At 36.7% G+C, this 17,690-nt stretch overlaps 1 protein-coding gene across 1 annotated transcript; it reads left to right on the forward strand.

Moving 5' to 3' along the window:
• The first annotated feature begins 12,406 nt into the window (after positions 1-12,406).
• Positions 12,407-15,640, forward strand: LOC137746637 (probable disease resistance protein At5g66900). Its single transcript, XM_068486641.1, has 5 exons — positions 12,407-13,080; positions 13,385-13,788; positions 13,975-14,336; positions 14,416-14,624; positions 14,787-15,640. The coding sequence occupies exons 1-5, from the start codon at positions 12,459-12,461 to the stop codon at positions 15,626-15,628; spliced, it is 2,439 nt and encodes an 812-aa protein (XP_068342742.1). The 5' UTR covers positions 12,407-12,458; the 3' UTR covers positions 15,629-15,640.
• Positions 15,641-17,690: the final 2,050 nt, after the last annotated feature.

The following is a 17,690-nucleotide window of genomic DNA, read 5'->3' on the forward strand; positions in this document are numbered from 1 at the left end:
TATGGCTGCATCTAACGTCTCGTTAGACTGCCTACGTACCCTAAACAGGGATCAAGCCATTCGTAGTTCATATTAGTACTTCAAGCATTCACATTAATTATATGAAGGTAATATACCTAAATCAATTTAAAAGTGTCGATGGAACTATCAATAATATGTACGATAAAAAGAAAAATATCCACTCACTTGGAGTCCACACTATGATTCTCTAGTGCACATATCAAGGCGTCCCGAATGATTAGTGCCTACCACGAAGTCCAAAAGTGGACGGAAGATGGTCGGTGACTAAAACTTCCCGGTGTCGATTCGTCTACGGTGGACCAACAAGGTCAAGGTTGGTTGGGATTTGCTCCTGGGATGATGGGCTACAAAGCCCAAGTGGTGGCATTGGTCATCACTTTGCCGTTTTGCCGGAAAATCAAAAAGGGTGGCCGGGGCACCGTGAGAACCATCAACTTTCGTGGCCTCAAACCGCCACATACAAAGGTTAATCAAAGTGGTTCTTGGGTGGATTTTGTAGAGGGGAATGAGAGCTTCAAGATGGTGGTGGTGGCGTCGAAAAACTCCATTGGAGTTGGCCAGAATCGCCCTTGGAAGATGGGTGGTCGTGGAGGTGTACGGACGGAAAACCCATGGAAAAAGCTCTCAGCTTTTTCCCTTTTTTTTTTCTTTTTTTCTTTCTAATTTCTGATTGGGTTGCTGCCCTTTTCTTCTTTTTCATCTAATTGGTCCTTCTTAATCTTTTAACTAACTCTCAATAACCAACTTCAAACGTCTATAACTATACTGTTATAATCCGGACTCGTAAACGGTTTTCACCTATGCGTTCACACCAACGAGTACTACGAGGATATGCTAAAAGAATAAGTCATACGTCTCTCTAGACGATGGTCAACGTTAGTTGAAATCTTTGCCTTTAGGGTATTTTTGTAAATTCACGCTTTTAAAATTAATAAAAACGTAAAATTTGAAACGGGTTGTCACATTAAGCCTATGAATTCACTCACAATAAAATAGAAAACATTGTGTGATAAATGTAGACGTAGTCATATTAACTAGAACACATATAATTTTCCCTAACACCAATTTTTGTGCATATTCTACACAAATATAAGAAAATTATATTTATCAATGAATGTATTGTACATATAAATAAGATCAATTCATAAGTTCATTGTACATGACAGCCTATATGAGTAGGGAAGCGTATAATTTCTTATGTTTTCACGGCATGTGCACAAACAAATTTAATGTCGTTGAACAACTTTTTACTTGTATATAAAAGTATAGTTTCTCATCTTCTAGTATACCAAAAGGAAACCATATAGTCAGGGGCATAAGTATTAGGATTAAGGTGGTCCCATGATTATTTGGAGTTCGAAAAATATGTGAATGTCTTATGAGGATCCTCCAAATGTTTGGTAAGGGTCTCTTTTGTGTTCACTAAGTGTTTGACATAATGTTTGCTAGCATATCTCGACATTGCGTCGACATCACTCAACAGATTCTCTCAATATCACCCATCAGACATCACTCAACAGATTCTCTCAATATCACTCATCAGATTGCTTCAACATATATCAATATATGTTGACATCTGCTGTCACATCCCTACTCGGGCTCCACCACATCCCGGGCTCAACTCCTTCGTAGCACAATGTTGTCTGCTTTGGACCCCGACCACGCCTTCACAGTTTTGTTTCTGAGAACTCACACAAGAACTTCTCAGTGGGTCACCCATTCTGGGATTGCTCTTGCACGAACTCGCTTAACTTCGGAGTTCCTATGAACTCCAAAGCCAGTGAGCTCCCAAAAGACCTTGTGCTAGGTAGAGATGGGAATATACATATAAGGCTTAAAGGATGCACTCCCCTGGGTGATGTGGGATCTAACATCGGCGCAACATAGTCTGGCTGATAACAACCAACTCACCAAGTGTTCGACGAAATGCCTCAATGAATAAATTGAAAATTTCTTTTCCGTGCTTCCCACTCTGTTTATATCTAAACAACTTGAATTTTTAATACTGAGACTCTCCAAAGTTCAATCCTGGATTTGCCACTATATATAGTAGCATCTTCATAATAATTTCTCTAAATAACTTACACGTACTAGACCTATGAATCCACTCGCAACAAAATTTGAACTAAAAAAAAGTCATCTTGTACTACTGCTTAATAAAATAAACAAGGGACTCAGAAGGAGGGCAAAGTGACTTTCTTTTAGCACTATAACAGTTCTTATAGAAGCTATATATTTGATTGTACGAACAATAAAGTCATTGCACAGTTTAAATTAAAACCTCATAAAAAAAAACTGAAATATAATTTTAGCTCTTGAAACTCAAGTTTTTTTACATAAAACCGGACATAGTCTTTTTACTTGAATAAAACCCAATGACTAGGCACCACATAAGTAAATTCATTAATTATGTTTGACTTTACACATTTTGCATTTTCCAGATGCCTAAAATACCCCTAATTACAATTTTAATGTATGCATTTAATTCTATGCAGATTTGAAGGGAATGATTAATGAAAAAAAATGTATTAACGATTAAATTCATTGCATATTAATATATCATAACAAATTGTATGTTAACGCTTCTGGCAAAAAAAAAAATTAAATAAATAAACATTAATGTTATACTTTCCTTCAGATTTTGTAATTATTTTCCAAATTTGCATAAAATTAGACAATATTAATTTAATCTTATCATTTTCTTACCAAATGGAAATTGAAAGGGAACTATGGAGTAATTTACATAAAATCATAGGTAAATTATTTGGACATATGTGTTAGTAATAAAATATTCCTAGTATGCAAAATAATTTAACTACAAAATAAAAAATTGTTATTTGATTTAATATTAATTTATCTACATTTGATATAATAAAATATAATTGTACATATATATTACTAAAATGTGCCCAATATATGTAATAATGCATGTAAAATTATTTACGTACAAAATAAAGGTATGTAAGTTGATTAAAAAAATAATATATCTACTACTTTTTGTTTATGAATTTTAATTTACCTATTGGTTTTTTTTTTTTTTGTACAAACATAATGTACCTACAATATATAATTCCTACTAAAACTAATATACATTTGCACATAGTAAAATGTGACATCCCGTCCCGGAAATATCGAAACGCATGTGTGAAATTACAAGTTTGCCCCTAGTGCGTTTTCGTCACGTTGTGGGATGTTTTGTGTGGTGTGGCATGTGTTGGACCACACACACACACACTCACACACACAGTCATTTTCCCTTTCCCTCTGTCTCTCTCCCCCGTGTCTCTTTCCCTTCCCGTTATCACCTTATACGTACGGACAAACTCACAAACCACCAAACCATCACAGATCGAGGAAACCAAGGACACCATTGAACTCGTGAGGTCGAGGCGAGCACAGCCATACCATTTTCAGGTGAGAAATCCTTCGTTTTCACGTCGATTCGAAGTGGTCCGAATTGTGTACTAGTCATGCAAAGTTTATTCATTGAGTTTTTGGGATTTCTAAGCTCGTAGGTGTCTTAGTGAGGTCCTAAGGAGCGTCGGAGTAGCTCGTTGGACGAAATTGGACGTCGGGAAGGCCTGGTTCGAAGTTGGCCGAGTTTTGAGTTTTGAGACAGGTATGATCGCGTGGGTTTTAGCTTTTAAAAGTTGTATAACGTGATTCTACTAGTCTAGGGCTTTAATTTGGTTCAAGAATCTTGGAAAATGGTTGAGAAATGAACGAAAAAACAAGGTTCGAAGTTTTTCCAGTTTTCCGGCGCCGGCGACGGCACCGGAGACTGAACGGAGAAGGTGACGGAATATTCCGTCAATTCTGACGGAATATTCCTGACGCCGTTAACGGAATCTGTCAGTTTTGACGGAATATTCCTAACGGCGTCAGTTGACGCCGTCAGTGTGCGCCACACGTGCCTGCGCGTGGCCGGCGCGTGTGGCCGTGCCTTGGCCGGCGCGTGGGGGCGCGTGCGGCGGAGGAAATTTTTTCTAAGAATATGGTTGTGATCCTGAGGTTGTGTAGAGCACGTTGGTATATTCATTTGTCCATTTTGAGCAATGTATGAGAAGTTATTACGAGAAGTTGGTTATGTGCTTTAAAGTTAACGTTTTTATAGTTATTTCGCATATAGGTGACACGTACCCCGAGGACGAGCGTTCGCACTCGAGGCAGGGGGGCTACGACCCTTCCACTTACCAGTGAGTGGGCTTTTGTTTTCCGTATATACCTATATACATTTATATTCCCAGAAATAAATTAAAAAGGGTTATTGTTTTATGTCATGCACCATATTCCTATCATTTATGCATCATCACATGCATTAGTAGTGGTATACATTTATATATGTGTATTGAGTGCCATGAACGCACAGGTAAGTGCCAGGTAAGAGGTATGCATGTTTACATTTCAGTAGTGGTTGAGATGATTAGAGAGCTCATAACCTGCACCCCCGGTGTTAGTGCTCCCGCCCAGAGTAGGGCACAGTCCTTCACGTGATGTTCACCTCCCGCACCACACGCTCAGCTTGGATCCAAGTTAGGTGCACAGTCTTGTCGTACAGACCACATTAGGTGGTTCCGACTCGTAGGTGACCCGCGATTATTTGCACAGTCTTCACGTGATCGTAGCACTAGAGCATACATATATATTACACCCAGGCCTGTCGTACAGACCACTTTAGGTGGTTCCGACTCGTGGGCAGGTTCAGTTATTGAGTTGAGATTTGAGCTCTATATGCAGCCGTACAGGTCACGTTAGGTGACTCCGGCTGCCAGATGTTATATTATTGATATGATTCATACCTGAGCACATACATTTTATTATGAGGTTTTGACATGGCATATTCGTGAGCATGTTTGGCATACCCTTGAGCATGATTGGCATTTTTATACGTACGTATATATGTTTATTTTCTGGGAAGTATACAGGTTTTACGGCGAGGGGTTAGAATGTATTTTGCTAAATGGTTTTCAAAGAGCTTTGTTTTTGCCCACTCACGCTTTTGTTTTGCGCCCCTCCAGGTTCTAGTTGATTAGCAGTTTCGGTGGTATTCCCAGAGGATTCTCCCGGCTTTTCTGACAGATACTCACCAGCGTAAGGTCACCTTTGGGTGTACTTATGTCGCAACTTTCTTTTGGACTGCTGTAGACCTGCTCTGAAATTGTCTTTCACTTACGCTAGCACTTGTTTAGTACTTTGTATGCTAGTTTTTAAATTATTCGTACTTTATATTATTACCTTATTAGCTTCCGCACGTGCACATGGCTACGTCACCTTCGAGTGACGGCCAGCACGCCCTGATCTCGGTTGAGGTGTGTCAAAAATGTGCCCGGTATATGTAATAATGCTTTAAAAAAAATTTACCTACAAAATAAAGGAATGTAATTTGATTGAAAAGATAATATATCTACTACTTTTTGTTTATGAATTTCAACTTTCCTTTTTTTTTTTTTGAAATATAATGTACCTACAATATAATTTACCTATTGTTTAATTCTTATAAGTAAATAATGTACTTATAATTTACCTATTGTTTAATTCTTATAAAAAAATTATTTTACTTATTGTCACATCCCGGCTCGAGGGGGACCACTTCCAGGGCCCGCTCCACCACCATAGCACGATATTGTCCGCTTTGGGTCCCAACCACTCCCTCACGGTTTTATTTTTGGGAACTCACACGAGAACTTCTCGATGGGTCACCTATCCTGGGAATGCTCTCGCGCATTACTCGCTTAACTTCGAAGTTCCTACGAAACCTGAAGCCAGTGAGCTCCCAAAAGGCCTTGTGCTAGGTAGGGATGGGAATATACATATAAGGATCACTCCCCTGGGCGATGTGGGATGTCACAATCCACCCCCCTTAGGGGCCCGACGTTCTCGTCGGCACACCACGGCCAGGGTTAGGCTCTGATACCAAATTGTCACATCCCAGCCTAGGGGGGACCACTTTCCGGGCTCGCTCCACCACCGTAGCACGATATTGTCTGCTTTGGGCCCCGACCACGCCCTCACGGTTTTGTTTTTGGGAACTCACACGAGAACTTCCCGATGGGTCACCCATCCTAGGAATGCTTTCGCGCGCTACTCGCTTAACTTCGGAGTTCCTACGAAACCCAAAGCCAGTGAGCTCCCAAAAGGCCTCGTGCCAGGTAGGAATGAGAATATACATATAAGGATCACTCCCCTGAACGATGAGGGATGTCACACTTATACTTGCATATAAATATAGTTAAATTATTTTTGACACACATATATAATAACAAATCAAAATGGCTAGTGTATGTAATAATCTGTGTAAAATAATTTATCTACAAAATAAAAGAATATTAATTGATTCTTTTTTTTTTATCAATCAATATTATTTGATGCAAAATAACTGATTATACAAAGGATCCTTTTTTCATATGAAAAATGTGCCTATAATTGTTTATGAATATGGGTAAATTAATATATATATATATATATATATATATATTAATAATATTTATGAAACAAAAAAGGTAAAATTTCCATATGGGGTTAATTGCTAATCATAATTAGGGTGAGTAATAATATTTATTAATATAATTAGGGTTTTGTGGCATAAGTTGTAAATATGTTGTAATAATTGGTTATGTACTTATCTACATGGTAGTCTATTTGAAGTTTGGGTTTTATTTGAATGTTTAATATTAGTTGGGTTTTTGTTTGAAAAATAGGAGTTTCAAGTGTGACATCCCACATTGCCCAGGGGAGTGATCTTTAAATGTATATTCTCATCCCTACCTAGCACGAGGCATTTTGGGAGCTCACTGGCTTCGGGTTCCGTAGGAACTCCAAAGTTAAGCGAGAAGGGGGCTAGAGCAATCCCATGATGGGTGACCCACTGGGAAGTTGCTCGTGAGTTCCCAAAAACAAAACCGTGAAGGAATGGTAAGCCCAAAGCGAACAATATCGTGCTACGGTAAAGTCGGGCCCCAGAAGTGGTCCCGCCCGGGTCGGGATGTGACAATTTGGTATTAGAGCCTAACCCTGGTCATGTGTGTGTTGACGAGGACGTCGGGCCCCTAAGGGGGGTGGATTGTGACATCTCACATCGCCCAGGGGAGTGATCTTTAAATGTATATTCTCATCCCTACCTAGCACTAGGCCTTTTGGGAGCTCACTGGCTTTGGGTTCCGTAGGAACTCCGAAGTTAAGCGAGAAGGGGGCTAGAGCAATCCCATGATGGGTGACCCACTGGGAAGTTGCTTGTGAGTTCCCAAAAACAAAACCGTGAGGAAATGGTAAGCCCCACAATCCCACATCACCCAGGGGAGTGATCTTCAAATGTATATTTCCATCCTTACCTAGCACGAGGCCTTTTGGGAGCTCACTGGCTTCGGGTTCCGTAGGAACTCCGAAGTTAAGCCAGAAGGGGGCTAAAGCAATCCCCATGATGGGTGACCCACTGGGAAGTTGCTCGTGAGTTCCCAAAAATAAAACCGTGAGGGAATGGTAAGCCCAAAGCGGACAATATCGTGTTACGGTGGTGGAGCGGGTCTGGGAAGTGATCCGCCTCGGGCCGGGATGTGACAATTGGTATCAGAGCCTAACCCTGGTCGCGTGTGTGCCGACGAGGACGTCGGGTCCCTAAGGGGGGTGGATTGTGACATCCCACATCGCCCAAGGGAGTGATCTTTAAATGTATATTCCCATCCCTACCTAGCACGAGACCTTTTGGGAGCTCACTGGCTTCGGGTTCCGTAGGAACTCCGAAGTTAAGCGAGAAGGGGGTTAGAGCAACTCCATGATGGGTGACCCACTGGGAAGTTGCTCATGAGTTCCCAAAAACAAAACCGCGAGGGAATGGCAAGCCCAAAACGGACAATATCGTGCTCCGGTGGTGGAGCGGGCCCGGGAAGTGATCCTCCCTGGACTGGGATGTGACACAAGGGTCTTTCTCTAAAGAACCCTAAAAAAAAATTACACTTTTAAGGAAATAAAATTAAACTACAAGACCTTCAAAATTTACTAATCAACATTGAAAACTGTTGTGCATATTCCATGAAAACATAATGAAACAATACTATAGTTTCTCATAGAAATTCTCAACTTTGTCAATTTTTATGAAGTTGTGATACACGTTAAATGGGCGAATTCCTTTTTGTGGGCAAACTTCATGAAACAATTCTTAGGTTTATTAAAACAATGAAGCTCATATGAAAAGGCATGAGCATGTCAAAATAAAATTCCTTATGTTTTCATACCATATGCACAAAAACTTTAATGTTGATAAATTTATATGTATATAAGTAGTATTTTCTCCCTTAAACGTAGCACAATTTTGTCATTTATGAAAATTTAACCATAGAGCTTCTCCCATAATAATATAGACTAAGTTTTGTGCATATTTTACGAAACCAAAAAATAATCAAAAGGTAATTTCGAAAATTTAACCATCCATATATAGACAGATATATATATATATATAGGGAATTGTTATTAGCACTTCAAAAATCTAATTAGACACTTTAAACTTTCTATAATTAGAAAGAAAAATACATTTGTGAGGAGTGTAGAATGAGATTTTTGAAATGCTAATAACAGTTCCATATATATATATATATATATATATATATATATATATATTCCTCATATATACTTTCACCTAATACCCATATTTTCGGTTACAAAAAGTTTAGTGGGGACAAGGCTCCATTCGGCCAGTAATACCACAAGTTTCCTTTAGGACTTTTTAGTTATTGTAGATTGTTCACCAAGAGAGATTACAAGTAACGCAGAATTTAAACTTAAATTTTAGTCTTAAAAAGAATGATCTTTATCAACTTTATAAAATTAGAACACCGCCTCTATAATAGTTAATTGAAATTTATTGAATTAGTTAAGGTAGTTGCATGAGGGTTCAACTTTTTCTTTTCTCTACCTTTGCTTCGAAGTTAGGAAACGGAATCATGAACAGAATAACATTTAGGACTTTTTAGTTATTATAGATTGTTCACCAAGAGGAATTATCAGTAACGCAGAATATAAACTTAAATTTTAGTCTTAAAGAGAATGATCTTTATCAACTTTATAAAATTAGAACACCGCATCTATAATAATTAATTGAAATTTATTGAATTAGTTAAGGTAGTTGCATGAGAGTTCCACTTTTTCTGTTCTACCTTCGCTTCGAAGTTAGGAAACGGAATCATAAACAGAATAAAGGCCAAGTCTTCTATAACTTTTGTTGAGGTCGCCCGCTACCCCTTTCTATGCGCCTTCATTATTATTATTATTTGTCCTCGTCGTCGCCGTGCTCGTTAGGTTACCGTTCAATACGCTTTCATTTATTTACTCCGCCGTGCGCGTTGGCTCAGACTGCTGGACGTTTCCATGAAACGATGCTGTAGAATAATTGAACGGTAGGTTAGCGGTTTGCAACCATTTCATACAATTTACTCGAGTGCGATGCATCACCAGCTTTTTCAACGCATCATTTTTGAAAAATGCTACGAAGATTACGTTTTTAGACTATAGTTTGTTGACCAAATAATGTAGCGGTTGATAGTTGAATATTTTCTTTGATGATTAACATAATATATTCAATCATCAATTGCTACATCATATTGTCTACAAAATATTATTCAAAAAGTAATGTCCAATATCAGACTTTTAACAGAACTCATAAAATTTACCTATTTTTTTAAACGAGCTACCATTTTTAAGAAAAGTATTTTTGCTCACCATCCGGAAGCGGTGATAATCTATTAGGAAAGTTGGAATAAAAATGGTGCGTATGCCTGTCGGCTTTTCTTAACAGACAAGGATCCTCTTAAAGGGAACCGGAGATTAATCAATCGTGTATGTTCATTGTACATCGTGCAGTCAGTTTTCGTTAGGTACTATTTATATTCAATTTTAAATTTTAAATTTTAAATTTAAATCATTTCTAACCGTACGTTGAATGAACACGATTAATTGATCTTTCATATCCTCACAAAGAATAATCTAGTGAGGATCTTATTCCTTTCTTATACATGCTGCATTAAACCCAAAGTCCTATCAAATGACACGATAACTTTAACAAACATGCAATAGAAATATTAAAATACGTTTGATAACTTTTAATTTTTTAATTCTAGATTTTTATTTAATTTAAAAGGTAAAAAAATTATTTAATAACTAATTTTAATTCCCTCAAAATAAAATTTGATAAGTCAAAATTTTTAAAACTTAAAAACTAGCTTTAAGAAACTGCAAAAATTGAAAATAGAATAAATTGATTCTCATTCTTCATTTTTTTTCTCACTAATTGAAACTTTATTTATTTTTCATTGTTGATCAATGTCTCTTAACTTGTTTGCGTGTTATTATTTGATTATTTAAATTATTTACAAGTTATTGTATGCCAATTTTAAAAATGAAAAACTTATAAATCATTTTCAAATATATCTTTTTAATAATTTTTTCATATATTTCTATTTATAATTTGTACCTTTTTTTTAATTTATACAAATATTCTTTTTAGTTTTAATTTGTACCCATAATTTTAAATTTTAATATGTACCCACATTTTTTATGAATGTACCCATTCTAATTATATGTATTTATTTTATGTTTTAAAATATCAATAATTATTTCTTAGATAATTGTTATTGGGCACTCCAAAAATCTCATTTTGCACTCCAAACTTTCTATAATTAGAAAGAAAAAAAATACCTTTATGAGGAGTGTAGATGAGATTTTTGGAGTGCTAATAACATTTCCCATTAAACTATATTAATAATTACATGGGTACATTATTCTTTTGCTAAAACTATGTGAATAACAATATTACTCTATTATTGATTTTTAAATCATTGTTAATTGTAAAAATATATTTGAATTTGTTTAAATTTCATAATTTGTGGGATATTAAATGCATAAATGCATGAGTTAAATCCCTTAAATGATGCTTGGGACCTCGATCAAACTATATAAACAGATAAGGTTTCATTCTATCATTTTAACTAAAAATAAAATGATAATCAATCGGCCTTGTAGCTTTCAGCTTTCATTTTTTTTTTAAACAAAAAAACTAAAAGTAGTTACCAAATAATTTTCAGTTTTCAAAATAACTACAAACAAAAACTGAAAATGAAATGAGTATAAAACAGTCCCTAAATTTTCTAAAGGCCAACTTAGCTAAACTAGTTGCCGCCATTGGTGGATTTGAAAGTGAAATAGGCACGAAAATAAGTAAAGGAATGCATCCAATTGTTAAAGTCATCCATTACGCAAATGGAATTACTCTCCGAAGCCAAAGAAACTTCATTCATGATGAAAAGGTCACACACTTTGCATATTATACACACAAAAATTGCAATATAACGAACATGAAGACACTATTTGACAACAAGTTGTGCCGACCTGAAGAGGAACTAACAATGAACCAATTAGTGTCTATCCATCTCAATTTTGTTCCCAACACCATCAACAAAGCTATCAAGAACAGTGAAGTAAACAGAAGAAAAGTGAATAACACACCAACACAAAACTAAAGTAGTCACTGGGGGATATTCAAAAATTACCTTACCAAGAAGCCTCTTATCGACGAAAATATTAAAACGAAAGATAAATTTATGACAATCCATGAGAAGAGAAAATACCAAGGCTAGGAGAAGGGAAGACGGGCTGTCACCAGCCGCAAGCTAGAGCAAAGAGTCATTTAATTGGTAGGGGAAAGGAGAGAGAAGCTAGCAGTAGTTTCTAATATTAATATTCTAAGAGTCCAAGCTCATTGTGAGGCTAAGCTCATCCCCTTTCCTCAATGTAGATAATATTGTTTGTTCGAAGAAAAAAAATATTCCAGAGTCCATGCTTTCGAGTTATAGTAACAAAAGATAAAGCAAAAATAGTTGTAATTTCAACAACGCCTTTGTAATGCATTTGTAGTATTTTTAGTAATAATTTTGTAATTTTTGAGTAGTTCATCAACGCTGTTTGTTTAGTATATTTTTAATTAAGAGCATAATCGGGAGGTGTAAATATGAGTTTACTACATTGAGTGAGAGAAATTTGAAATCTTATTTATTTTTTTTCTCTAGTCCACCTCCCAAATATGTAAGTATACATTTTTATTTATATATTGTGGCGAATATAGATAATTTACATTAATCATTAGAGAGATTTACGATCGAAAAAATATAAATTATTCACTTCAAAACAGTTTGCATCTTCTATTAGATTGAGTCTAATTAAAGTTATTTGTTCGCCAAAACATATGGCTAGAAAATTCCGTGTCTATTCCTAGCTAACTCGTTCGTTCTTTTTTTTTTTTTTTTTCTTTGAACAAAGTTCTTTCAGTTGTGTATATATGTGTTACATTCTCTCCATAAATCCATTGGAATTCTGTTGTTCTTTTATCAGCCAAGAACAGATTACGTAAGAGAAATAATTAAGTTTAGGTTTTGAGTATCTTTGTTTTTGTAAATATGTCTGTGGCTTCTGTCGGAATGGGTGCTCTGAGAACGGCATTTCAAATACTGTTTGATGCTGTAAAATCAGCGCAGGAGGAAACCACAATGTTCGAGCACCTCCTCGGTGACATCAAATCTACTCTGGACTTTCTACAGCCACTCATCAAAGACATCGAAAATTATAAGTCGAAAGAGGGACTGGAATATTTTGCAATACAAATGGAGGAGGCAGCAAATCTTGTCCAAAAGTGCAGCAAAGTTGGCGTGTGGAGAAAATACAAATACACCAACAAACTTCATCAACTGAGCAAATATCTTCGAAGAGAGTTTGATATGATCAAAGTGCAGGGCATAAAGGATGTGAGGGAGACGTTGGTTTCTTTGAGGAATATCGAGGCGGCGCTCTCTGGAATAGAAGAGAAGTTGGTGATGACAAGTAATCACCCTGAAAAGGTTAAATGTTCGTCTGCGGTGCCTGAACCGCCATTCATTACGGTCGGGTTGGATTGGCCGTTGAAGGAGTTGAAGATGAAGCTTCTCAAGGATGAAAAGGTGTCGATGCTTGTGCTTACTGCTGCTGGAGGATGTGGGAAAACCACCTTAGCTAAAATGTTTTGTCAAGATCAAGAAGTCAAAGGTATGCTATCTATGATTTTAACTTTTTTATTTTGTGAAGTGTTACTTCCTAGCTAGTTAAGAAGTATACTATGCACCAGGGCAAAGACCCCTGTAAAACGCCGGCCAGTCCCACCAAAAACTTGTTAAAGAGAATACAAGGTACAACAAAGGGGACATGAAACTAAACCGTGCGAAAATTAAGAAAGTTCACAAATTCTTCTACATATAGATGTTGCTTGACCACTTAATTACCTGATCTGAGAATTGCAGATATATCTAGTCAACCTTTATATTAACACCTTTCTTACATTTTGTTTGGATAGATACATTCAAGAACAACATCTTCTTTGTCAATGTCTCGAAAAATCCCAACTTGGACCTTATTGTACATGAACTATATCAACAGAAGGGGTCCGAGCTGCCTGCTTTCCAAAACGAATTCATGGCAGTTAAATGGTTGCAAATTTTTTTGAAGGAATCAAGACACAACCCTCTGTTGTTTGTCCTGGACGATGTTTGGTCAGGATCAGAGTCCCTTCTTGATAAGTTTGATCAATTCAAGTTTTCAAATTACAAGATTTTGGTCACATCAAGATTTTCATTTCCGAGATTTGGTTCTCCCTACCATTTGGCATTATTGAATGATGAGGATGCAATGGCTCTTTTTCACTATTCAGCATCCTTGGAGGATAAGAGCTCTTATACTTCCAAAGATCTTTCGAGAAAGGTGACTTCTTAGTCTGCAGCGCATAACATTTGAGCATCCACACACGTTAACACTTCCATTTACCGTCTTACAATTAGAATGAGAGTAGACATTTAACAATTTTATCATCTTTATGAAACCATTTAGATGATTCACAACAATTTAACCAAATAGTAACTGAATTCATTCGGGATAATTAAATTGCAGATTATCAAGCGCTGTAAGGGATGCCCACTTGCCATTGCATTGGTTGGGAGGTCACTTCGCGGCCAGCCTATAGAAATCTGGCAGAAAAGAGTACTGGATTGGTGCAAAGGTTCATCTATTCTTGATTCTGACAAGGATTTGCTTGCTTGCCTCCAAAGCAGCTTAGATGCCTTGGATAAAGAAAAGACAATCATCAAGGAATGTTTCCTCGATCTAGGTTCATTTCCCGAGGACCAAAGAATCGCTGCTGCTGTCCTCATTGACATGTGGGCGGAGTTATATGGGCTAGATGAAGAAATTCTGACCATTGCCAACCTTCATGAACTCACCACCCGAAGTTTGGCAAATCTTGTTGTCACAAGGTATGCACCCTGCTCATAGTTTTCTATTCCAATATGTATATCGAACGAATCATGAAAGAAATTAGTATTGAGCATCCAGGCATGAGAGGGAGGCAGACGGCTATTACACTGAACACTTTGTCACCCAGCACAGCATGCTTAGAGAATTGGCGATCCATCAGGCGAGTCAAGACCCAATAGACCAGAGGGAAAGACTAGTTATAAACATATGTGGGGACAATCTTCCTAAGTGGTTGACAGAACAAAAGTATCAAGCGTTCAAGGCTCGACTATTATCTATCTCAATAGGTTCCATCAATCTCTATAGTAAATACTTATACATGCAAACACATATGTGTGCATGGACCACGCTTGTGTGCACACACAGACGGTCATTCATACTAAGACTTCAATAGACTTGGGCACATTTAATTCAATCCACACTAACATCTTAAAGCGTGTTGTTTGCAGATGGAGCCTTCTCAGCAAAATGGCCAAACATGCAAGTACCCGAAGCAGAGGTTCTAGTTCTGAATTTTCAAACAAACAACTATGCCTTACCTGATTTTGTGGAGAAAATGGATAAACTAAAGGTTCTAATAATCACAAATTACGGTTTGTCACCTGCTGAAGTAAATAATTTTGAACTACTTGGTTCGTTATCAAATCTTAAGAGAATTAGATTAGAACGTATTTCAATTCCCTCCATAAGCAAGTTCCTCAAACAGTTGAAAAGTTTGCAAAAGATGTCTCTTTTCATGTGTGATATCAGTCAAGGTTTCGTTCAAATTTTGGATGCACTGCCAAATCTAGTGGAATTGAACATAGATTATTGCCACGACCTGGTGGAACTTCCTGCCAACCTTGGTGACCTTATTCACCTTACGAAGCTTAGCATCACCAACTGTCATAAGCTATCCACGTTGCCTGAGGACATCGGAAAGTTAGTCAATTTAGAAGTGTTGAGGCTTAGGTCATGTGCAGACTTGTTAGAGTTGCCACGCTCGATTAGGAACCTTAATAAAGTAAAAAATTTCGACATATCCGATTGCTTTAGCGTAAAGGAGTTACCCGAGGATATTGGTGCAATGCGCAGTTTGGAAAAGATCAACGTTAGCCAGTGCTCAGGATTGAAAGAGTTGCCTGCTTCTGTTTTGGATCTTGAGCAGTTGAATGAAGTGATATGCGACGAGGAGACGGAAACTTTATGGGAACCCTTCTTACCATATTTGACAGACGTACACATAAAGATGATCAAAGAAGATATGAACCTAAATTGGCTCAACAAGCTTCCAGGAGGCCATGGTCCTTGATCAATGAATGTTGGTGCAATGTATGCAATGTGATTGTGTTTAATGTTTTTTTTATGCAGTGTGATTTTGTTTAATTTTTTTTTCTTTCATAATTTACTTCTGTTTTATGTTTTAGATGTTTGTCAATACCATTGCAGCACTGTAGAAAAATTGTAATAATTCACAATGGGTAGTGACTTTCACACCCCGTTTTCTCTTCTACACTCCTCATTATTCAACTCTTCCTTGATTCTCCTTCGATTTATTCAATTGAACGGCTAGAATAACAAAGGAAAGTGCATGGAAAGAAAAGGAGAGTGGAAATCACTATCCGTTATGAAAAAGAATGTATTGTTCTATGTATGTGTGGGCTTTCCTGCCTTTCCACTGTTTTGTGGGTGGTTTTCCTCACAAAGCAAGTTTCGTGTAAATGGCAAATTATTGGTTTTAGTTGCTGTCTGTTTCCTTCTTTTCTTTTGATGCTTTTGCTTCTTTATGTCAGGTAATATTATGTACTAAATTCGTCAATGTGATATTATTGGGTAGTGTCTGCTTATACCTAAAAAATATATAATTTTATTGGGATACATAAACTATAAAATATAATGAAATATAGATTATAAAGTATTAGAACGTAATGATTAATGAAAATATGGGGATCGAACATATAATGTGTGTTCATAGGTATTTAACAAGTCTCTTCAATTTATTGAAAAAAAATAAAGATAAAAAATAAAAGTTATCTATTTTTTGTTTAAGTAGGAGTTGCGACTTGGATGAGTTTGGGTGGGCTAGGCAAGCGCCTAGGCAGGTCTAAGCGCCATTTTTTAATTTTTAAACGCCTAAAGATTAATTGGAGAAGTGACCAGTCGCTTAGCGCCTTGGCGCAGCCAAGGCAGCGCTAGGCAGGAATTTTTAGAATAGAATAGCGCGAGTCATTGACCTACAAAGTTTTGCAAATAACATAGTCTTTTTTCATTGAATATGAATATACGTTGTGCTTGGTTTGAATTTATTGATATATTTTTCTCTTCTCGGCTTCCAAACTTATCTTAAGACTTAAAGAGTAGTCTCTCCCAATGCACCCGAGTTTCAATTTCTCTCCGCGGTTTAAATTAGTTCAAAGGCAAATTATTGTTGCGAGTTATATATAAGTTAAATTGTAAATAGTAGTATGTTGTCTCACATTGACGAAGTGCATATGTAATACCAATTGTAACTCCTAGATATACTCCACTTTGGAGATTAATGTATATACAAGAAATTCCCAAATATTGTCATATATATTTTTAGTATTTACCATGTTTAATTTAACTTGGCATCATAGCAGTTTGCTCTTGGTGACTTGTGTTCTTTAATTTTGTGCCCACTTTTGTAGTGATTTCCTTCGTTCAAAAAATAAATAAATAAAAAAAAATCGAACAGTGATGTGCTACAATGTCGTGAATAGTGCAGGGCTACAATGTGTTTTGGTAGATTGTTTTAATTCCGCTACGTATCTTTTGTGTCTTTATTGTTCGTGGTTTAGCTAAATGGTTCAATATAATCATAGTGTTGTTATGCATCTTGGTGGAACAAATATATAGATAATTGATACGGGGGCCACTGATCATGTGACTGATGACCCTAGAGTGGTTAATGAGTTACGTGACTATCAGGAGACTTTTGCCCATGTTGTCAAACTAAATATTATGTGTGTTTTTCTATACTTAGCAGCAAATCATGATTGGCCCCTATTGCAGTTTAATGTGAAGAATGTTTTCCTTCATGGTGATCTCAAGGAGGAAGTTTATATGGATCTCCCACCTGGTATCAGAATATCTCCTAGAAAAGGTGTTATGTGCAGGTTACGAAAAGCTTTGTATGGTTTGAAACAATCTCCTAGAGCATGGTTTGGGAGGTTTACAAGTTCAATGAAGAAGTGTGGGTATTTCCAGAGTCATTCATATCATACTTTGTTTCTAAGGCGACAAAATGGTAAGCTAACTGCATTGATTATTTATGTTGATGACATGATAGTGATTGATCATGATCAGAAGGATATATATAACGCCTTCAAAAGTATCTAGCTAATGAATTTGAG

This window comes from Pyrus communis, chromosome 10 (assembly GCF_963583255.1).
Source record: "Pyrus communis chromosome 10, drPyrComm1.1, whole genome shotgun sequence".
Taxonomy (NCBI): Eukaryota; Viridiplantae; Streptophyta; class Magnoliopsida; order Rosales; family Rosaceae; genus Pyrus; species Pyrus communis.

Coding starts and splice junctions, on each gene's coding strand:
- LOC137746637 (XM_068486641.1), top strand. CDS start 12,459: ATGTCTGTGGCTTCTGTCGGAATGGGTGCTCTGAGAACGGCATTTCAA. Junction 13,081..13,384: donor TCAAGATCAAGAAGTCAAAG/GTATGCTATCTA, acceptor TTGTTTGGATAG/ATACATTCAAGAACAACATC. Junction 14,337..14,415: donor GCAAATCTTGTTGTCACAAG/GTATGCACCCTG, acceptor TTGAGCATCCAG/GCATGAGAGGGAGGCAGACG.